The sequence below is a fragment of the Colias philodice genome, chromosome 23, assembly GCF_061535455.1.
Source record: "Colias philodice isolate Cphi_HAF_F1 chromosome 23, ilColPhil1 Martin Lab GWU primary, whole genome shotgun sequence".
In the NCBI taxonomy this organism is placed as follows: Eukaryota; Metazoa; Arthropoda; class Insecta; order Lepidoptera; family Pieridae; genus Colias; species Colias philodice.
This window is the reverse complement of record NC_143108.1, coordinates 6975842-6991369: the sequence shown is the minus strand read 5'-3', so window position 1 is coordinate 6991369 and position 15528 is coordinate 6975842. Positions and strand designations below refer to the sequence as shown.

At 35.7% G+C, this 15528-nt stretch overlaps 1 protein-coding gene across 2 annotated transcripts in view; it reads left to right on the top strand.

Moving 5' to 3' along the window:
- Nucleotides 1–10246, top strand: part of Gprk2 (G protein-coupled receptor kinase 2) — a 60288-nt gene extending 50042 nt beyond the window's left edge. For both annotated transcript variants that reach the window (XM_089709877.1, XM_089709876.1), the window contains exons 6-14: nucleotides 432–621; nucleotides 2200–2332; nucleotides 3134–3269; nucleotides 4075–4215; nucleotides 5009–5212; nucleotides 6602–6785; nucleotides 7418–7515; nucleotides 9117–9224; nucleotides 9776–10246. In XM_089709877.1, the coding sequence (XP_089566003.1) occupies nucleotides 432–621; nucleotides 2200–2332; nucleotides 3134–3269; nucleotides 4075–4215; nucleotides 5009–5212; nucleotides 6602–6785; nucleotides 7418–7515; nucleotides 9117–9215 (1185 nt within the window). In that variant the 3' untranslated portion in view covers nucleotides 9216–9224; nucleotides 9776–10246. The remainder of the gene's footprint in view (nucleotides 1–431; nucleotides 622–2199; nucleotides 2333–3133; nucleotides 3270–4074; nucleotides 4216–5008; nucleotides 5213–6601; nucleotides 6786–7417; nucleotides 7516–9116; nucleotides 9225–9775) is intronic.
- The last annotated feature ends 5282 nt before the right edge of the window (nucleotides 10247–15528 follow it).

Below are 15528 nucleotides of genomic sequence, written 5' to 3'. Positions count from 1 at the left end.
ACGCTACCGGTACAATGTATGTGAGATATTCCGCGGCGACTTGAATCGACTGTGCGTATCGCAATGGGAGAATGGCCTTAGAAGACTCTTTTCCAAGGCATATTTGTTGGTATGGAAAACTTATTTCATGTGTAAATGTCTTTGTCAAGTTAATAGCCTGGTCCTGCTAGATGGTAAAGTAGCATGTCAGGAAACCTATTTTAAACTCAAAACGTTTTTATCCTTTTAATCTTTGTGAATAAACTTGTTAATGATAGTCATTTTTATGTACTAATATTTTGTAAATTTAATGTAAAATTGCAATACAGTAAATCTGCAATATATGAATTCAATTATTTTCGAAGCAATTTCAATTCGTACCTTTTTAATTAACAAGCTTAATAATAATATAATTTAAACTCAATTTTCGGAAACAATAACATCTCCAACAGGTGCGAGCGACGGGAAAAATGTACGCGTGCAAGAAACTAGAGAAGAAGCGTATCAAGAAACGCAAGGGCGAAGCGATGGTGCTTATCGAGAAGCAAATCTTGCAACGGATCAACTCACGTTTCGTTGTGAACCTCGCGTATGCGTATGAAACAAAAGATGCATTGTGCCTCGTGTTGACTATTATGAATGGTGAGTTTCTGGGGAGAAATTGCTCACAATTCTGATAAATTGTGAGTTTTTGGAGTAAGGGGATTGCTCACTATTGTGAGTGGTAGGTTTCTATTATCGATAAGCAGATCTCGCAGCGGATCAACTCACGCTTTCGTTGTGAACCCCGCGTATGCGTACGAGACGAAAGATGCGTTGTGCCTCGTGTTGACTATTATGAATGGTGAGTTTCTGGGGAGAAATTACTCACAATTCTGATAAATTGTGAGTTTTTGGAGTAAGGGGATTGCTCACTATTGTGAGTGGCAGGGGGCTATCATTGAGAAGCAGATATTGCAACGGATCAACTCACGCTTTGTGGTTAACCTCGCGTACGCGTATGAGACGAAAGATGCATTGTGCCTCGTGTTGACTATTATGAATGGTGAGTTTCTGGGGAGAAATTGCTCACAATTCTGATAAATTGTGAGTTTTGGTGGGTGGGTATTGCTCACTATTGTGAGTGGCATGGGGCTATGATTGAGAAGTAGATCTCGGAGCGGATCAACTCGCGCTTCGTTGTGAACCTCGCTTACGCGTACAAAGGATGCATTGTGCCTCGTGTTGACAATTATGAATGGTGAGTTTTTGGGGGGAGGACTTGTGGATTATGAGTTTTGTCGGGGAAGGGCATTGCTCATGGTAAAGTGTAAAGCTTAGCTGTTAGTTATAGAAATTCCTCAATGTGATAGGAAGCAAAATACTCGATAACATCTGGTATTGATAATTTTGAAGATAATTTTATTTTCAAACCAGTTCCTTGTGATTGGTCCTATTTAAATTTTGAAAAGTTCTAATAATTTGGAGGCAAATGAAGTTTTTTATAATTAAAAAAAGACTTGTGGCACCCGGGGTCTGCCGCGGTAAAGCTATTGCATGCTATGCCTTCAAGCCACACCTCCGCGCCCGTCCCCGTGGGGAGCATGAGGTTTTTCGATACTAAATTTCTGGATTCGATCCCCGCGCTCAAGGCCCGCGATAGAAGCTGTGCAATATAAATTTATAAAGAATAGAAAAAATTCGATCACGAGGCGGGACTCGAACCCGCATCCTTCGCGCCATTCCGGGGCGGATGCCTGACCAACTCAGCCACTCGTGACCCGCCAGAGCAATCGAATTTATTCTATTCTTTCAGTTTTATGTGTCTGAAGGGACACACCGCGCGCCATCTATTGAGATGATTAACAACCATTTCAACCAATATGAAGCACTTTTCAGTGAATACAATATTGTAACGATGGAACACGACCTTTTTTGTTGAATTTATATTTTTGGTTTTATGGCATTCAAATGCTTTATAAATATAAATTTATAAAGAATAGAAAAAAATCGATCACGAGGCGGGACTCGAACCCGCATCACGGTCACGAGTGGCTGAGTTGGTCAGGCATCCGCCCCGGAATGGCGCGAAGGATGCGGGTTCGAGTCCCGCCTCGTGATCGAATTTTTTCTATTCTTTATAAATTTATATTTATAAAGCATTTGAATGCCATAAAACCAAAAATATAAATTCAGCTGTGCAATAGCTTAAAATAATTATTATCTCTTAAAATTTTTCAGGCGGTGATCTAAAGTTCCATATATACAATATGTGCGGTGCGGAGAGCGGGCTCGGGCTTGAACGGGCGCGGTTCTACGCGGCACAGGTCGCTTGTGGGCTGGAGCATTTGCACAAGATGGGGATTGTTTACCGGTAAAAAATAAAAAAAAAAGATTCCTACAACAGTACCAAAAATGCTAGGAATTAAAGAAAAAATTATGAAATATTTTTTGAAAAATAATTTTGCAAGTAAGATTTGCACCTTACAATAGTAACAGAAATAACAGCAAAACAAGAATAATGATAGAAACATAAACTGTTTTTATAAAAACAGGATTGCCCGTATTGTTTTTTACCCTGCTATGTCTCGAGACAAGCATCGAAAAATAATTTATTGAATAGGGGCTGATTTTTCAATCCTCGGTTAAAAATTGTTCGTTGAATAACGTAATAAACTACCATTTCAAAATGTATTCTTATTGCATGCAATTGACGGTTTACAGGTGACATTTTAACATTATCGTGTAATACTTAATTCGACGGGTAAGTTTTAACCAGGGATTGTAACATCGGCCCTAAAGCAAAGTTTTCAATATTCACATCGTTATGAAATATAATATTGAACACTCGCTTAGATACTTTTGACAAGACGACACACTACTTATTTCAACAATTTAATGAATTAATGAATTATTATTGTAGCGACACCTCGCTCTGAATCGCGCAAGCGAAATGTTTTCGCTACAGAGCATATATACAACTTTCAGACATCATCCATCACCTTCACGGCCTTCGCAGCCTTCACAGCCGGCCAGTCGAGTAGACTGGTCGAGGATCCTCCCTTTTTCGATGGAGGAATTCCACCTTCCTTCCTCCACAATTATATATTAACATATAAATTACACAGCTATAATTTGTGAATTACCCAACTAATAAATATATAATATATTTCAGTGACTGCAAACCAGAGAACATACTGCTGGACGACGCGGGCCACGTGCGCATATCGGACCTCGGTCTGGCGGTGGACGTGCCCGAGGGGGGGTCCGTGCGGGGGCGGGTCGGCACTGTGGGGTATATGGCGCCCGAGGTGAGAACAAACACGTAAATAATAAATAAGTAAATAAATAATTTATTTCACTTAAAACATTTTACAAATTAGAGCGACCCAGGCTCCTAAGATAGTAAGAACTGTTTTTCAGGACTCTGTGTTTTACATTTACGGCACGAAAAAAATCAGAGACAAATTAATTGCTTGTATTAATATTATGTAATAATAGTAATACTTTTAGTAATATTAATTGCTTGTATTTATTCAATAAGACTTCTTCTAGAAGCACTTTTGAATCGTCATAACGTCATATTTTTTAACAATTTACTATCACTGAAATTATTGTGTAGGGCGTAAGGTTGGTAGTCACTAGTGTGTGTGACGTTGTTTAGTTGAACGTAAGTGTGCTAGAGGGATGTTTGCGATCTTATTGTGTGCGCCGTAAAGGCAGGAATTGCTTGTGTGCGGTATGTGACGTTGTTGAGTAAGAGGTGAAGTGTTTGCGACTTTATTGTATGAGCCGTAAGGTTGATAATTGAATATGTGTGGTGGGGCTATTTGCGACCTTGTTTAGTTGTATTTGCCACTGTAAGACTATTAACGTTACAATATAACATAAGTAAGTTATAACTCGCGAGATTGTAAACTGTCGAAATGTTGTGATCTGTTTATATTTAAATGAATTATTTTTCTTTATTTTACAATCTGTAATTAGCAAACCGGCAATTTAACGCATTATTATTTGTTAATTTTTAATCCATCCATAGCAACTGGGAATTTATTTTTTTCTTTAATATTTAACTTAAATTATTAATTATTATTTAAGTAACTTAAATTATTCCAGGTGATAGACAACGAACGCTACACGTTCAGCCCGGACTGGTTTTCCTTCGGGTGTCTCGTGTACGAAATGATTGAAGGCAGAGCGCCATTTCGTGCGAGGAAAGAGAAAGTTAAGAGAGAGGAAGTGGATAGGAGAGTGAAGGTAAGGGATTCAAATTCAAATTAAAATTCAAATTCAAATATTTTTATTCATGAATATGGGTACAATTCAGATCTTATACAAACATAAGTCCCGCCATGAATATAGTACTATACGAGTGCAGAGTGTATGTGTCGCAGGAAAATTGTGCAATTTCCTCCGTTTATAAACATCGTCGGTCACTTTACAAACGCTTGGCATATTGTAATAATCGCTGAGGATTTACTTTTACCAAACGTGTAGTTTAAAAAAAAAAACACGAACCTAACCTAATCCGTCCCTTTAGCCGAACTAAAAATTTCTGATTACAAATTCTCGACATATTACAAAATGCCGAGCGTTTGTAAACGGCGAAATAATACAGTTTACCTTCGATATATATACTGATTCCTTAAACAGACTGACATGATTTTGGTAAAGCATTTGATAAGGTGGATCGTTTGCTGCTACATATAAAGTTGCCAGATGTTGTTGTTTACAGATGAATACTATGTTGGCTTGCAAACTATTAAGGCAGTAGAATGTTGTTAAATTTTTAATTATGACGCTGCAGTTAGTTGTTATTAATTTCAAAACTTTATAACTAAGTACTTCGGGTGTTCCCCAAGGTTCATATTGTGGCCCTGTTTTGTGTTTTGTTTTGTCTTTGAATTTAATTGAAATGAATAATTTGAACTCGTCACGTTCCAGCAGATTCTCAAAGCAGTTACAAACATCAATACATCAAAACGTGGTAGAAAAGCACCCTCAATTGCAACGAATAATTTGAACTTATTTAACTTGTTCTATTGTGTAGCACGAGCCAGAGAAGTATTCTAGCAAGTTCAGCGAGTGCGCCCGTTCACTATGCGGCGCGTTACTGGCCAAAAGCGCTGGCGCACGACTGGGGGGCGGTGCGGGGCGGCGGGGGGCGGCGTGTGTGAAGGCGCACCGCTTCTTCGCGAGACTCAACTGGGCGCGCCTCGAGGCCGGCATGGTGGACGCGCCGTTCGTGCCTGATGTGAGTGTGAACGGGGCATAAGGAATCTATACGTATTTATTAAGGGCCGATTTTTCAATGCTTGGATAAAACTTATCCATCCAATAAAGTATTACACGATAACATTAAAATGTCAAATACGGGCAATTAGAATACGTTTTTAAAATGGTAGATTTATACATTATTCGACGAATAAGTTTTAACCAAGGATTGAAAAATCAGCCCTTATTGAAGTAAAAACTTCTTTAGCGGCGTTGGGTGTAAAATCTTAAACTCGCGTCAGGACACGTGACCTGATCGAAAAAGCGTAAGACGGATGGATATCAAACATGCTCAACGTTAATAATCAAGTTTCACTTCTGCCGGCACTCCCGGAGTGCAACCCGTCTTTTTTTTATTTATTTATATAAGGCACAGTTATAGGATATAATCCAAAAACATTTACATCAACTAATTTTAAACAATATTAAAATTACAACCCAATTAAAACTGCACACAACATTTAAATCATTACAATAACATAAAAAAGTGAATACAGTAACTATATACCATCAAAATACCATACTAATATTATAAAGCTGAAGAGTTTGTTTGTTTGTTTGAACGCGCTAATCTCGGGAACTACTGGTCCGATTTGAAAAATTCTTTCGGTGTTAGATAGCCCATTCATCGAGGAAGGCTATAGGCTATATATCATCACGCTTAGACCTAGTAATAAATATATAATAAAATAAAAGTTCATTTATTTGCTTTCACTACTTAAAACTATTACAAAGGAACTAAATATGTAAACGTTTTCGTTGTGATGGACTAGTGTCTGAATTAGGTCTGTGAAAGACCCGTAGTGATCGGGAAAGAAAGAAAGATCATTTATTCGAATTAAATATTAACGAGGCCGCCTTTTAATACGTCTGTGCCATGTGCTTTGATTTTATCTAATTATAGTATAGCTCATCTCTGTTTGGTATATGTACAATAAATAAATAAAACAAATAACAGATACAATTAACGCACTATACAATTATTAAAATTAAAACAATACAACGTGAAACCATTTTTTGAGTGAACACATGCAATTAAATCTGAAACTTGACCGACTTTGACCGCCTCCTTGATACAGTGGTTGACGCGTGAGCGTAGAACCGAGGGGTTCCGGGTTCGATTCCCGGTGGAGACAAAGAAAAAAAAATGTCTCGGTCTGGCAGGACACAGAAGGCTGATCACCTACTTGACCCTAAAGAAAATCGATCAGTGAAATAGATGTTTGCATAATACATCTGCCCCTTACCCCACTAGGGGACACGGGACTTCACTTTTAAACCTGAAACTATATGGTGTTCAAATTAATAAAAAAATAGTACTTATTCGAGATGAAACTCTCTAATTTCTTTGTTTTTCATCCATTTACAGCCACACGCGGTCTACGCAAAGGACGTACTCGACATCGAGCAATTCTCGACAGTAAAAGGCGTGAACTTAGACGCCGGCGACGACACGTTCTACGGCAAGTTCAACACGGGCTCCGTGTCTATACCGTGGCAGAGCGAGATGATTGAGACCGGCTGTTTCGCGGAGCTCAACGTGTTCGCTAAGGGTTAGTATGAAGTGAGAAAAAATAAAAATAAAAGGGGGTAGGAGATGTTAACATACAAACGCACGCACGCACACGCACAGTCATGCACAAAAATATCTCCCCTTAGAATACATAATCTATACTTATTATTATAAAGCTGAAGAGTTTGTTTGTTTGACCGCGCTAATTTCAGGAACTAATGCTCCGATTTGAAAAATTATTTCGCCGTTATATGTTGGATAGCCCATCATAAGGCTATAGGCTATATATCATCACACAGAGCGCAGCTAGTAAAAAATAAATTGAAAGCTGTGAGAGGCAGGATATTTAACACACACACAATATATACACATACGTATGTTACACGCACATGGCTACCTATCTCAATTTCGAATTTTAATATTCTGAATATCATTATCCCGAAAACGTTTATACATTTTTTCATAACCTGGTTTTTTTAAATTTTGTTTGCCATAATATAATCGCAACTCCTAATTTTTTAAAACACATTTTTTTTGAGATTGAGATTTATGTTTTGATTTTTCAAATTCCCTTCTTTTAAAGTACTTTATCAATGTACAAAACGTTTGCACTTTCATCTCTCTCCCCCTTTCATATTTAACCATAACATTAAGAATTAAACATTTCCTTAGACGAGAACGGCACGGAGACGCGCAGTACGGACCTGCAGCTGGACGCGGTGCCCGACACAGCCGCGGAGGACACAGGGTGCTTCCATTTCGCCGCTAAGGTATTTGATTGTGTATTATACACATTGAGATATACTTATGGAGACGACACCGCCTACATCACTAAGAGCGTATACGCACTATGCGGGTAGCCGTCCGGCTGACCTCAAGCACAATTATGTACGTAATATTCATTTCTATGCGCACTGCGATGCGGCTACCGCAGACCGCACAGTGCGCAATGCGGTTACCCGCATAGTGCGTATACGCTCTTATGTTCCGCTCAACATACGCCATATGGCGTAACTGCACGCTCATTTTTTATTTGTTTTAAAGTGAAACGCATCAAATATGCTTTCTTGTGAGTTACGATATTGCACAAATAATACAAATAATACGGAAAAGTGCAAAGGAATAACTTTCATCGGTAAGTACCTAACTAGATAATAATTTTTAAAACTTAGTTAGAGCAAAAAAATGGCGCACAGTTTTTGTTCGTGGTGTCTCCTCCATACGTAGTAATATTATCTCAATGATTATACAGGATGTTTATTATACAGGATGAAATGAAATGAAATAAATTTATATGTCCATTTGTGTTTTACAATTAATGTACGACAGTGGATCTCAAACTAAGTGTAAAGTTATTTATTTGGTTCTTGGGACCCTGTGTTGCGCTTCTTGGTTATATACATATTTTATGGAGAGTAGGAAGTTATCTAGTAGGTAAATAATCTAATGTAATGAATGTTTATTATACAGGCTGTTTATTATACAAGATGTTTACTACACAGGGTGTTTATTATACAGGATGTCCCGCGGACGGTCTAAGTTAAATCGAACTTGTAATTTTTCATACTTTAGTTATCTTAAAATATTAATAAAATTCCTAATTATTATAATTTTTTACAAAAAACTCTATACGTACATCCTCAGTATTTTAACGTGACCAACATTTTTCGTTACACATCCTCGCACATTATTCATAGAAAAGCACTCAAATTCTGTCATTAATTGTCATTTTGGTTAAATTTTTCAGTTAAACTTAGTTCTATCGTTTTCTTATTTGATATTTTTAAGCTATTGCCACAGAATACATAATAAGCTAAACGCTACAGAACGGACACTCTCCGCCTCCCGCCGAAATTAAACACTTACCTCACCCCGCGCGATCAGTCTATTAGATGGCCCGCATTTTTTCGTAAGGACGATACGCAACGAAGATTGACAACATTAATCAAATTGACTTAAAGTAATTTTATTATTTTGGATTTGTGAATATCGTTTTTCGTAGAAAATGGTTAGATATTGTGCTGTTTATTTCATCAGAAAAACGCGAATTTCTTTACGCTAGTTACAATTCATGTGCGAACCCTAAAGCGTTAACACACAAATTTGCATTCTCTACAGTGTAACTGTCAAAACGATAATTTTGTATGGAGTGTCCGGGGTGTGCTATTGCATAGCTTCTATCGCGGGCCTTGAGCGCGGGGACCGAACCGAGAAATTCCGTAACGAAAAAACCTCAAGTTCCCCACTCCGACGGGGACGGGCACGGAGGTGTGGCTTGTAGGAATAGCATGCAATAGCTTTATCGCGGCAGTCCCCGAGTGCCACACGGTTTTTTTTGTATAATTTGGTTAATTTGTTGAATTGTCCCCAGGTGCTGTGTCCCCAGAAGAAGGTGTCGGCCCGCTTGCGGCCGGTGGCGGTGCCGGCGCACCTGCTGCAGCCCGCCTCGCCGCCGCCCGCTAACAGCTGACCGCCGCCCGTGAGTACATACGTACATATACACACGTACATACGTACATACACACGTACATACATACAGATCGCGCGGCGAGAGTTTGGCTTTGACCTTCGGGTGGAGGGGATTACTGCGCATGGGTACTGTCATGCACACAATACTTTTCCCCGCCCCGCACCCCGCTAATTGCCCGTTGATACCCAATTTCTGATTTCTGCGCAATAACGGTCAAAGCCAAACTCGCCGCGCGATCTGTACTGTGTTTACAAGTTGGAAGTTTTAACGGATATTAAACGCGATTTAAAAGTTAATCTATACTACTATTATAAAGCCTATTATATATGTTATAGTGGTCCTATTTGAAAAACTGTTTCGATTTGAAAATCCAAACAAACCATCACAGTCTAAAAGTGTCTGAAGAAAAACTCTGCCCCTGCATGTTTTATTAGGCAGAGTTTACAAATAAGCGTCGTATACAAATAGACTTTGAACAATAGTGTCACGAAATAAGGTGCTAATTTGATTGAACTTATTTTTTTAATACATTTATATTTATTATATTTATTTTGTTTCAGATGGAGAATAACGCACATTTTCATTTTGCGTAAAAATACATTTGTCGGTATGAACTGTGACATTAAAAGGAGCTATTCCTTTATTTATAGAAATTAATCGTCTAAATTTCCAGTTAGTTTTCATATGTATTCTGTGGAGTAATTTATATAGGTTCGAAATTTAAAAAAAAATGTTATTTAAAATTAGAATTTCATTTCTCTAGCCGTTTTTTGTCACAGTCGTACAGAGCATTATACGTAATACAAACTGAACAAGTGAAAATCGCCACTATTACTATCTAATTAAGCGTTACAATTATCTAGCAAATGTTACCTCTGTATGTGTTTAAAGTATTTTTTTTTAATCTGTTTCATTTCGTTTATTTTTTTTAAATAAAACAATGTGTCAATTATTTTTACAAAAGTATAGCACAAATAATAATTCAAAAGGTTAATGAGATTTGGTGTTATTATAGGTTGTTTATATTGTATAACTAGCGGTCCGCCCCGGCTTCGCCCGTGGTACATGTTTACGTTTTCTCTACATAAGAACCATCCTCGTACTTCAAGGAATATAATAAAAAAAGAATTATCGAAATCGGTTCAGCCGTTCTCGAGTTATGCGCTTACCAACACATTTTGCGATTCATTTTTATATATAAGATTAGTCAAAAAGGAAACAGTATGGAATACGCACAGATAGAACAATTTTTTTTTTTCAATGGTGGAATAGGTTTTGGCGGCATTTTTTTAGTCGTCTGCAAATATTTGAAGATCGATTTGAAAACAGTATGTTATGTGAAAAATGGGTAGGAATGTAGATAAGTTTTTTTTAATTATGTACGTGTACAAAAATGGTATTTCATTGTAATAACTCAGGTCCCGGAATCACAGACACAATAGAAAATCTATTGTGTCGTGGACCGATCGGGCCGTTCGGGGCTCTATTGATTAAAAAATAATTCAGTTCTATGTTTGAACAGAATGCTTCTGTTTGAATAAAAAAAAGAACATTTTGACGATTTTTTTACCATTGAACGTTTAATTATTTTAAATTAATATATATCTTAATACATATATTATATAAATCCCGTGTCACAATGTTTGTCCTCAATGGACTCCTAAACCAATTAACCGATTATAATAAAATTCGCACACCATGTGCAGTTCGATCCAACTTGATGTAGGTACCACGGGCGAAGCCGGGGCGGACCTCTAGTATATTATATGCTTATCTATAAAATTTTAAGAAGATTTTAATTGTACAAAACAAAACTTATCTATATTCCAACCCTTTCAATATAAACATGAGATCCAATGCATTTCTCGCTCAGGCCGATTGTATATAATTGTTAATAAATACATTAATATTATTGGATTATTAAATAAATAATTTTTTTAAGATATTTATCACAACTACATCTGTGTTACAGAATAGAAACTAGGCAACTGAACGATTTTTAAGATGATTTTTTTTGTCCAATTTTTTTCATTTTTATAATAATATTTAATTGAAGTGTATATTTTTTTTATCCAATAATATTAATGTGCATTGTAATAAATCAGAACAATCATGAACAATTTAGTTTTTAAGCTACATTTTTTGATAATTTTCAAACTATTTTTTGTAAGTCCATTTTCTTCGCATATAAAAAGTTTTGAGGAATATCTAAAAAATTGGATTTTTGATAGATTTTTTTTCTTTAATTCAAACATTCTACTGCGTATGAAATTTGGACGTATCGATATTATTTATTTATTTTTTAACGTATGATATATTTTTTTTAATAAATGCGAGCGTAGAAGCTTCGTGAATGTGAGGTTGTGCGAATGTCATGAAATGTTGAGCTCGGGACTGGAGTGAGATGCGATAATCGACTTTATTTATATGGCGATAAAGATGAAATTTGATGTTGTATGTCGTAGGCTGTATTTCGTATTTTGCAGCGGGAATGTAGTGCTTGCCAAATATTTTTTTTTCGTAGTTTTTTTTTGTATGGCCTCAGTAAATAGGTGTCGCCCACAAGGAAATTCGTAGATAATGTAATAATAATTGATGAATGAAGCTTAATCGGTAAAAAAGTACCTGTAAAAGAAAATAAATGTATCTTGTCCAATAAAACTGAAAGTTCCTACATAATCCGTAAACACATGTAAATAAAGTCGATTATTGTACAAAAAGTTCGAGTAATTTAAAGTAACCGCGTTTAATGGCTTGTAAAAGATGAAATTAGCGACGTCTTTAGGATTTAGCGCGTATGGAAACGTAGCAAATGGCTTTTTGAATCTAGAAGGTTTAGTCTACGGTCGTCAATCAATGATATAATAAGTAAAAAGGTAGACAAATCAAAATGTGGCTAATTAGCCATATTCTACATCTGTCTCTTTTTCACTCACGATAATTGAATCATGCCATTTCACTTTGATGTCTAATCGTGTGTGCGTTAGTGTGCCGTGTTTGAAGATCGAATGTAATATATATGTATAATGTAATAATGTGGTAACCTGTCTACACCTTTTTATTTATAATATCATTGTCAACAGATTAGGCATATACTACAAACGCGAGAGTCTATGGTACTGTCTATGGTCGCGGGATCATATAGAATGACGTAATAGTCTAGTACAATGCAATTATATTTTTTAAAAAGCAAATTTTTATAGTATGAATCAAGCAATAATTTAGAATCGAAACGGTTGGTTCTGTAAATGTTTTTTTTAGTATTTGGTGTGTATATTTGTTATCTGTGGAAGTATTTAGTAATTCACTTTTTTATATTCTAGTTGTGACTGCCCGAGAGTGTTTCGAAATGCCAAAATTTTAATATTTGTATAGTTTTGTATAATAAAACAATCCGAACGATGTTTTCCGGTTTTTCCTATCATGATAAATTACTATGATTATCAATTTTATAATAGACATTGTAAAAATAATCTTTACTTACGGATTATTGAGTTTTGACGTTTAAATTGTAAAAGTTTAAAAAAAATTCATTGATCTGTGAGGAAATTGATTTTTTTTTGGTTATTTTATTCAGAGACACTCTCATTTCAAAAACACGTCGAATTATAAATGTATCCTCATTTGAATGGTTCACGCATTCGATGCATTGGCGCCATTTTGTAAATCGTCGTTCGAACTTCAATATTGTATTAGTGTAAGTATTACGCATTTGTATGTGTACTTTTATGGTATTTACGATTTTTAATGCCTAATGTCTTGGCGTTCGCTGTTGTAAGAACAGGTTTTATTCCTTGTAATGTTATAGGTGTTAATTGAAATCTATAATATTATAAGTCTGTGTAATGTTAAGGGAAATTCATCGAAACATTGTTTCAAAATGTTTGAAAGTTCACGGATGTTATCGTCTGGTCCTAATGGTTTATCAGTTGTCCTTTTCAATAAATTATTAGGGTCAGTATATAGGATTTGTGTTTAATAACGCTATAAGATCAAAGAAAAAAGTTTTGAAACTAAGAAAGTTGCCAGTAAAAGAAAACATCAATATTGGCTGTAATTCAAAGTTCTTCTATAGCTGTAATAAATTAATTTTTCTTTAATAATGTAGTGATTATTATAGCGTTATCAAACGCACAGGTAAATAATAAATAATGGATATTATTCAGTTGATATCGCACAAATAAGGCTGAGCGTTCACTCCGTTCGACTGCTTGTCCATTCCACAGCTCAAACCACCATAGATTTAGTTAATTTGTAATGGAATATTATCAACTAGTGTTGTATCGACTAATCCGCCATCGTTCCTAATTCGGGCTTGTAATAATCATGTTATCAAGTTTTTGTTTCTTTTAATAAGAATAATATTACGCTTCTACAGTTGCGTCAAGTGTCAAAGTTTTAGAAAAAGAAATGTCGCGTTAATACGTAGTTTTTGCAGCACAGACAGCGAAATGGAAAAAAAAATTGTTACACAGAGCAATAATTTTTTTTTGCGTAAATGAAGTATTTGACAGTTGACAGTTCAAAAGCGCGGAAAGGAAATGTTTGAATTGTCTATGGTTTTGAATTTAAGTTTCGTTGTCTGTTTGTAACCAGCGCCAAAGGGTTTCGTTCGCGCCGGTTTTGAGCATTTACAATGCAATCGTCGCTAATTTTTGTATGAATTTATTTGTTATATCGCGTGCGAGCAACGGGACGATATTTTATAACGAGTATTGTTTCCAATCGTTCATTAGCATTTGTACTTTTGAAGAATTTATTATGGCCATTTTTTTCTTGCACAGATAAAAAATAACGTTCCGTTACACGCACGTAGTCATACCTGTGTCATACTCACGAATGCATTTCGACTAAATGTATTAAGATATTATTTTGTACTTTATAAGGGCCGGTTTTGGTGTAGGACGACGAACGCTGTGGCACTTCTATCATGTAATGTAGACCTTATTTTGAAGGGAATAAGGAATTTATTTGAACGCTTTCGGAAAAAGGTCTATTTTAAGTTGTGGAAGATGATTGTCAAGAGCAAGTAGCGTGTTAGTGGATTGTAAACTTAGCTTCTTGATACTGTTAGTCGTTATTGCAGTATTTTGATGCAAATATTATTTAATAAGCGTATTCATAAATAAATTGACTCCGATTTATATTTTGTTTTATTTTTTTACACACCCCAAATGGTACCTATTTTTTTCAGTCTGTCCATTTGATTTTAATCATATGCTCGATAGTTTTCAAAGATTAACTAAAATGTAATATTATCCTATATCTACACTTATATTAAAAAATATAAAGAGGAAAGTTATACATGTAACTCAAAAACTTTCAACGATGGCCAAAAAAGCCCACATTAGAAGATCCAAATCAAAAAATTCAGAATAATTCGTATTTTATAACGCGATGTGCAAAAGTAATTGGTAAACAGTCACACAAAGGACAGGCTTTTATTTCTGGTAACTGGTATCATAATGATGCAGCTCAATCACCACACACAAGTAAAAAATTTAAATATAATAAGTCATCCTTAATCTAAGCGCTGAAAAATTCACCAAAGCAAAAATCATTAAAATCCGTTATTTTTGAGTCGTAAGAGGTGTAATTAGCACGATTTAAATTAGCGAATTATAGACGTAAGGTATTATTAGAAACATATCTGCCTTTCACTTATATGCTGGAACATTTTGCTTATCTGACAATCGGCAAACCCATTTCAAAACATAAACATTTTATTTTCCATATTGATACCTTTTAGCGCCATCTAGTGTCCTTACTAGAACTAATTTCAAAATCACAGTCCTCGTAGTTTATTGATCCATGCCTAAACGAATAATGTGTTAAAAAAAAACAAATCTATTTCACGATAACCAAGGGCGGCCGGGTCCGAAATTTGCTCGTTACAACTTACTTTCTATATTAAATAATTGACTACTTTTCTACTCTGTTGGTGTACATGTAAAATAGAAAGTGAACAAATAAACTTGATCCTGCGCTCCCGCTTTATTCCCTGTCGACGCATCGTCAAAGAATAAAACTTTGTCGTTGGAAGGAATCGCTAAAGGCCGATTTGAAAACTGGCGAAACGATATTTCCCTAACAATTATTTATTTCTTTAATAAAAGTATTCATTCAATGCTCGGCTTTTTATTGATATACCTACCTATCCAAGTAGATACTAGAATTTACGAATATGACATAATATACTGAGATTCATGTTTGATGAACTAAGACAAAACTTGGCACGTTCTCTTACTAATTTATATGTTTTCTCTTACTAGTACTGTGAGTTCACTGTAGTTTTGTGATTTTGATGTATTTA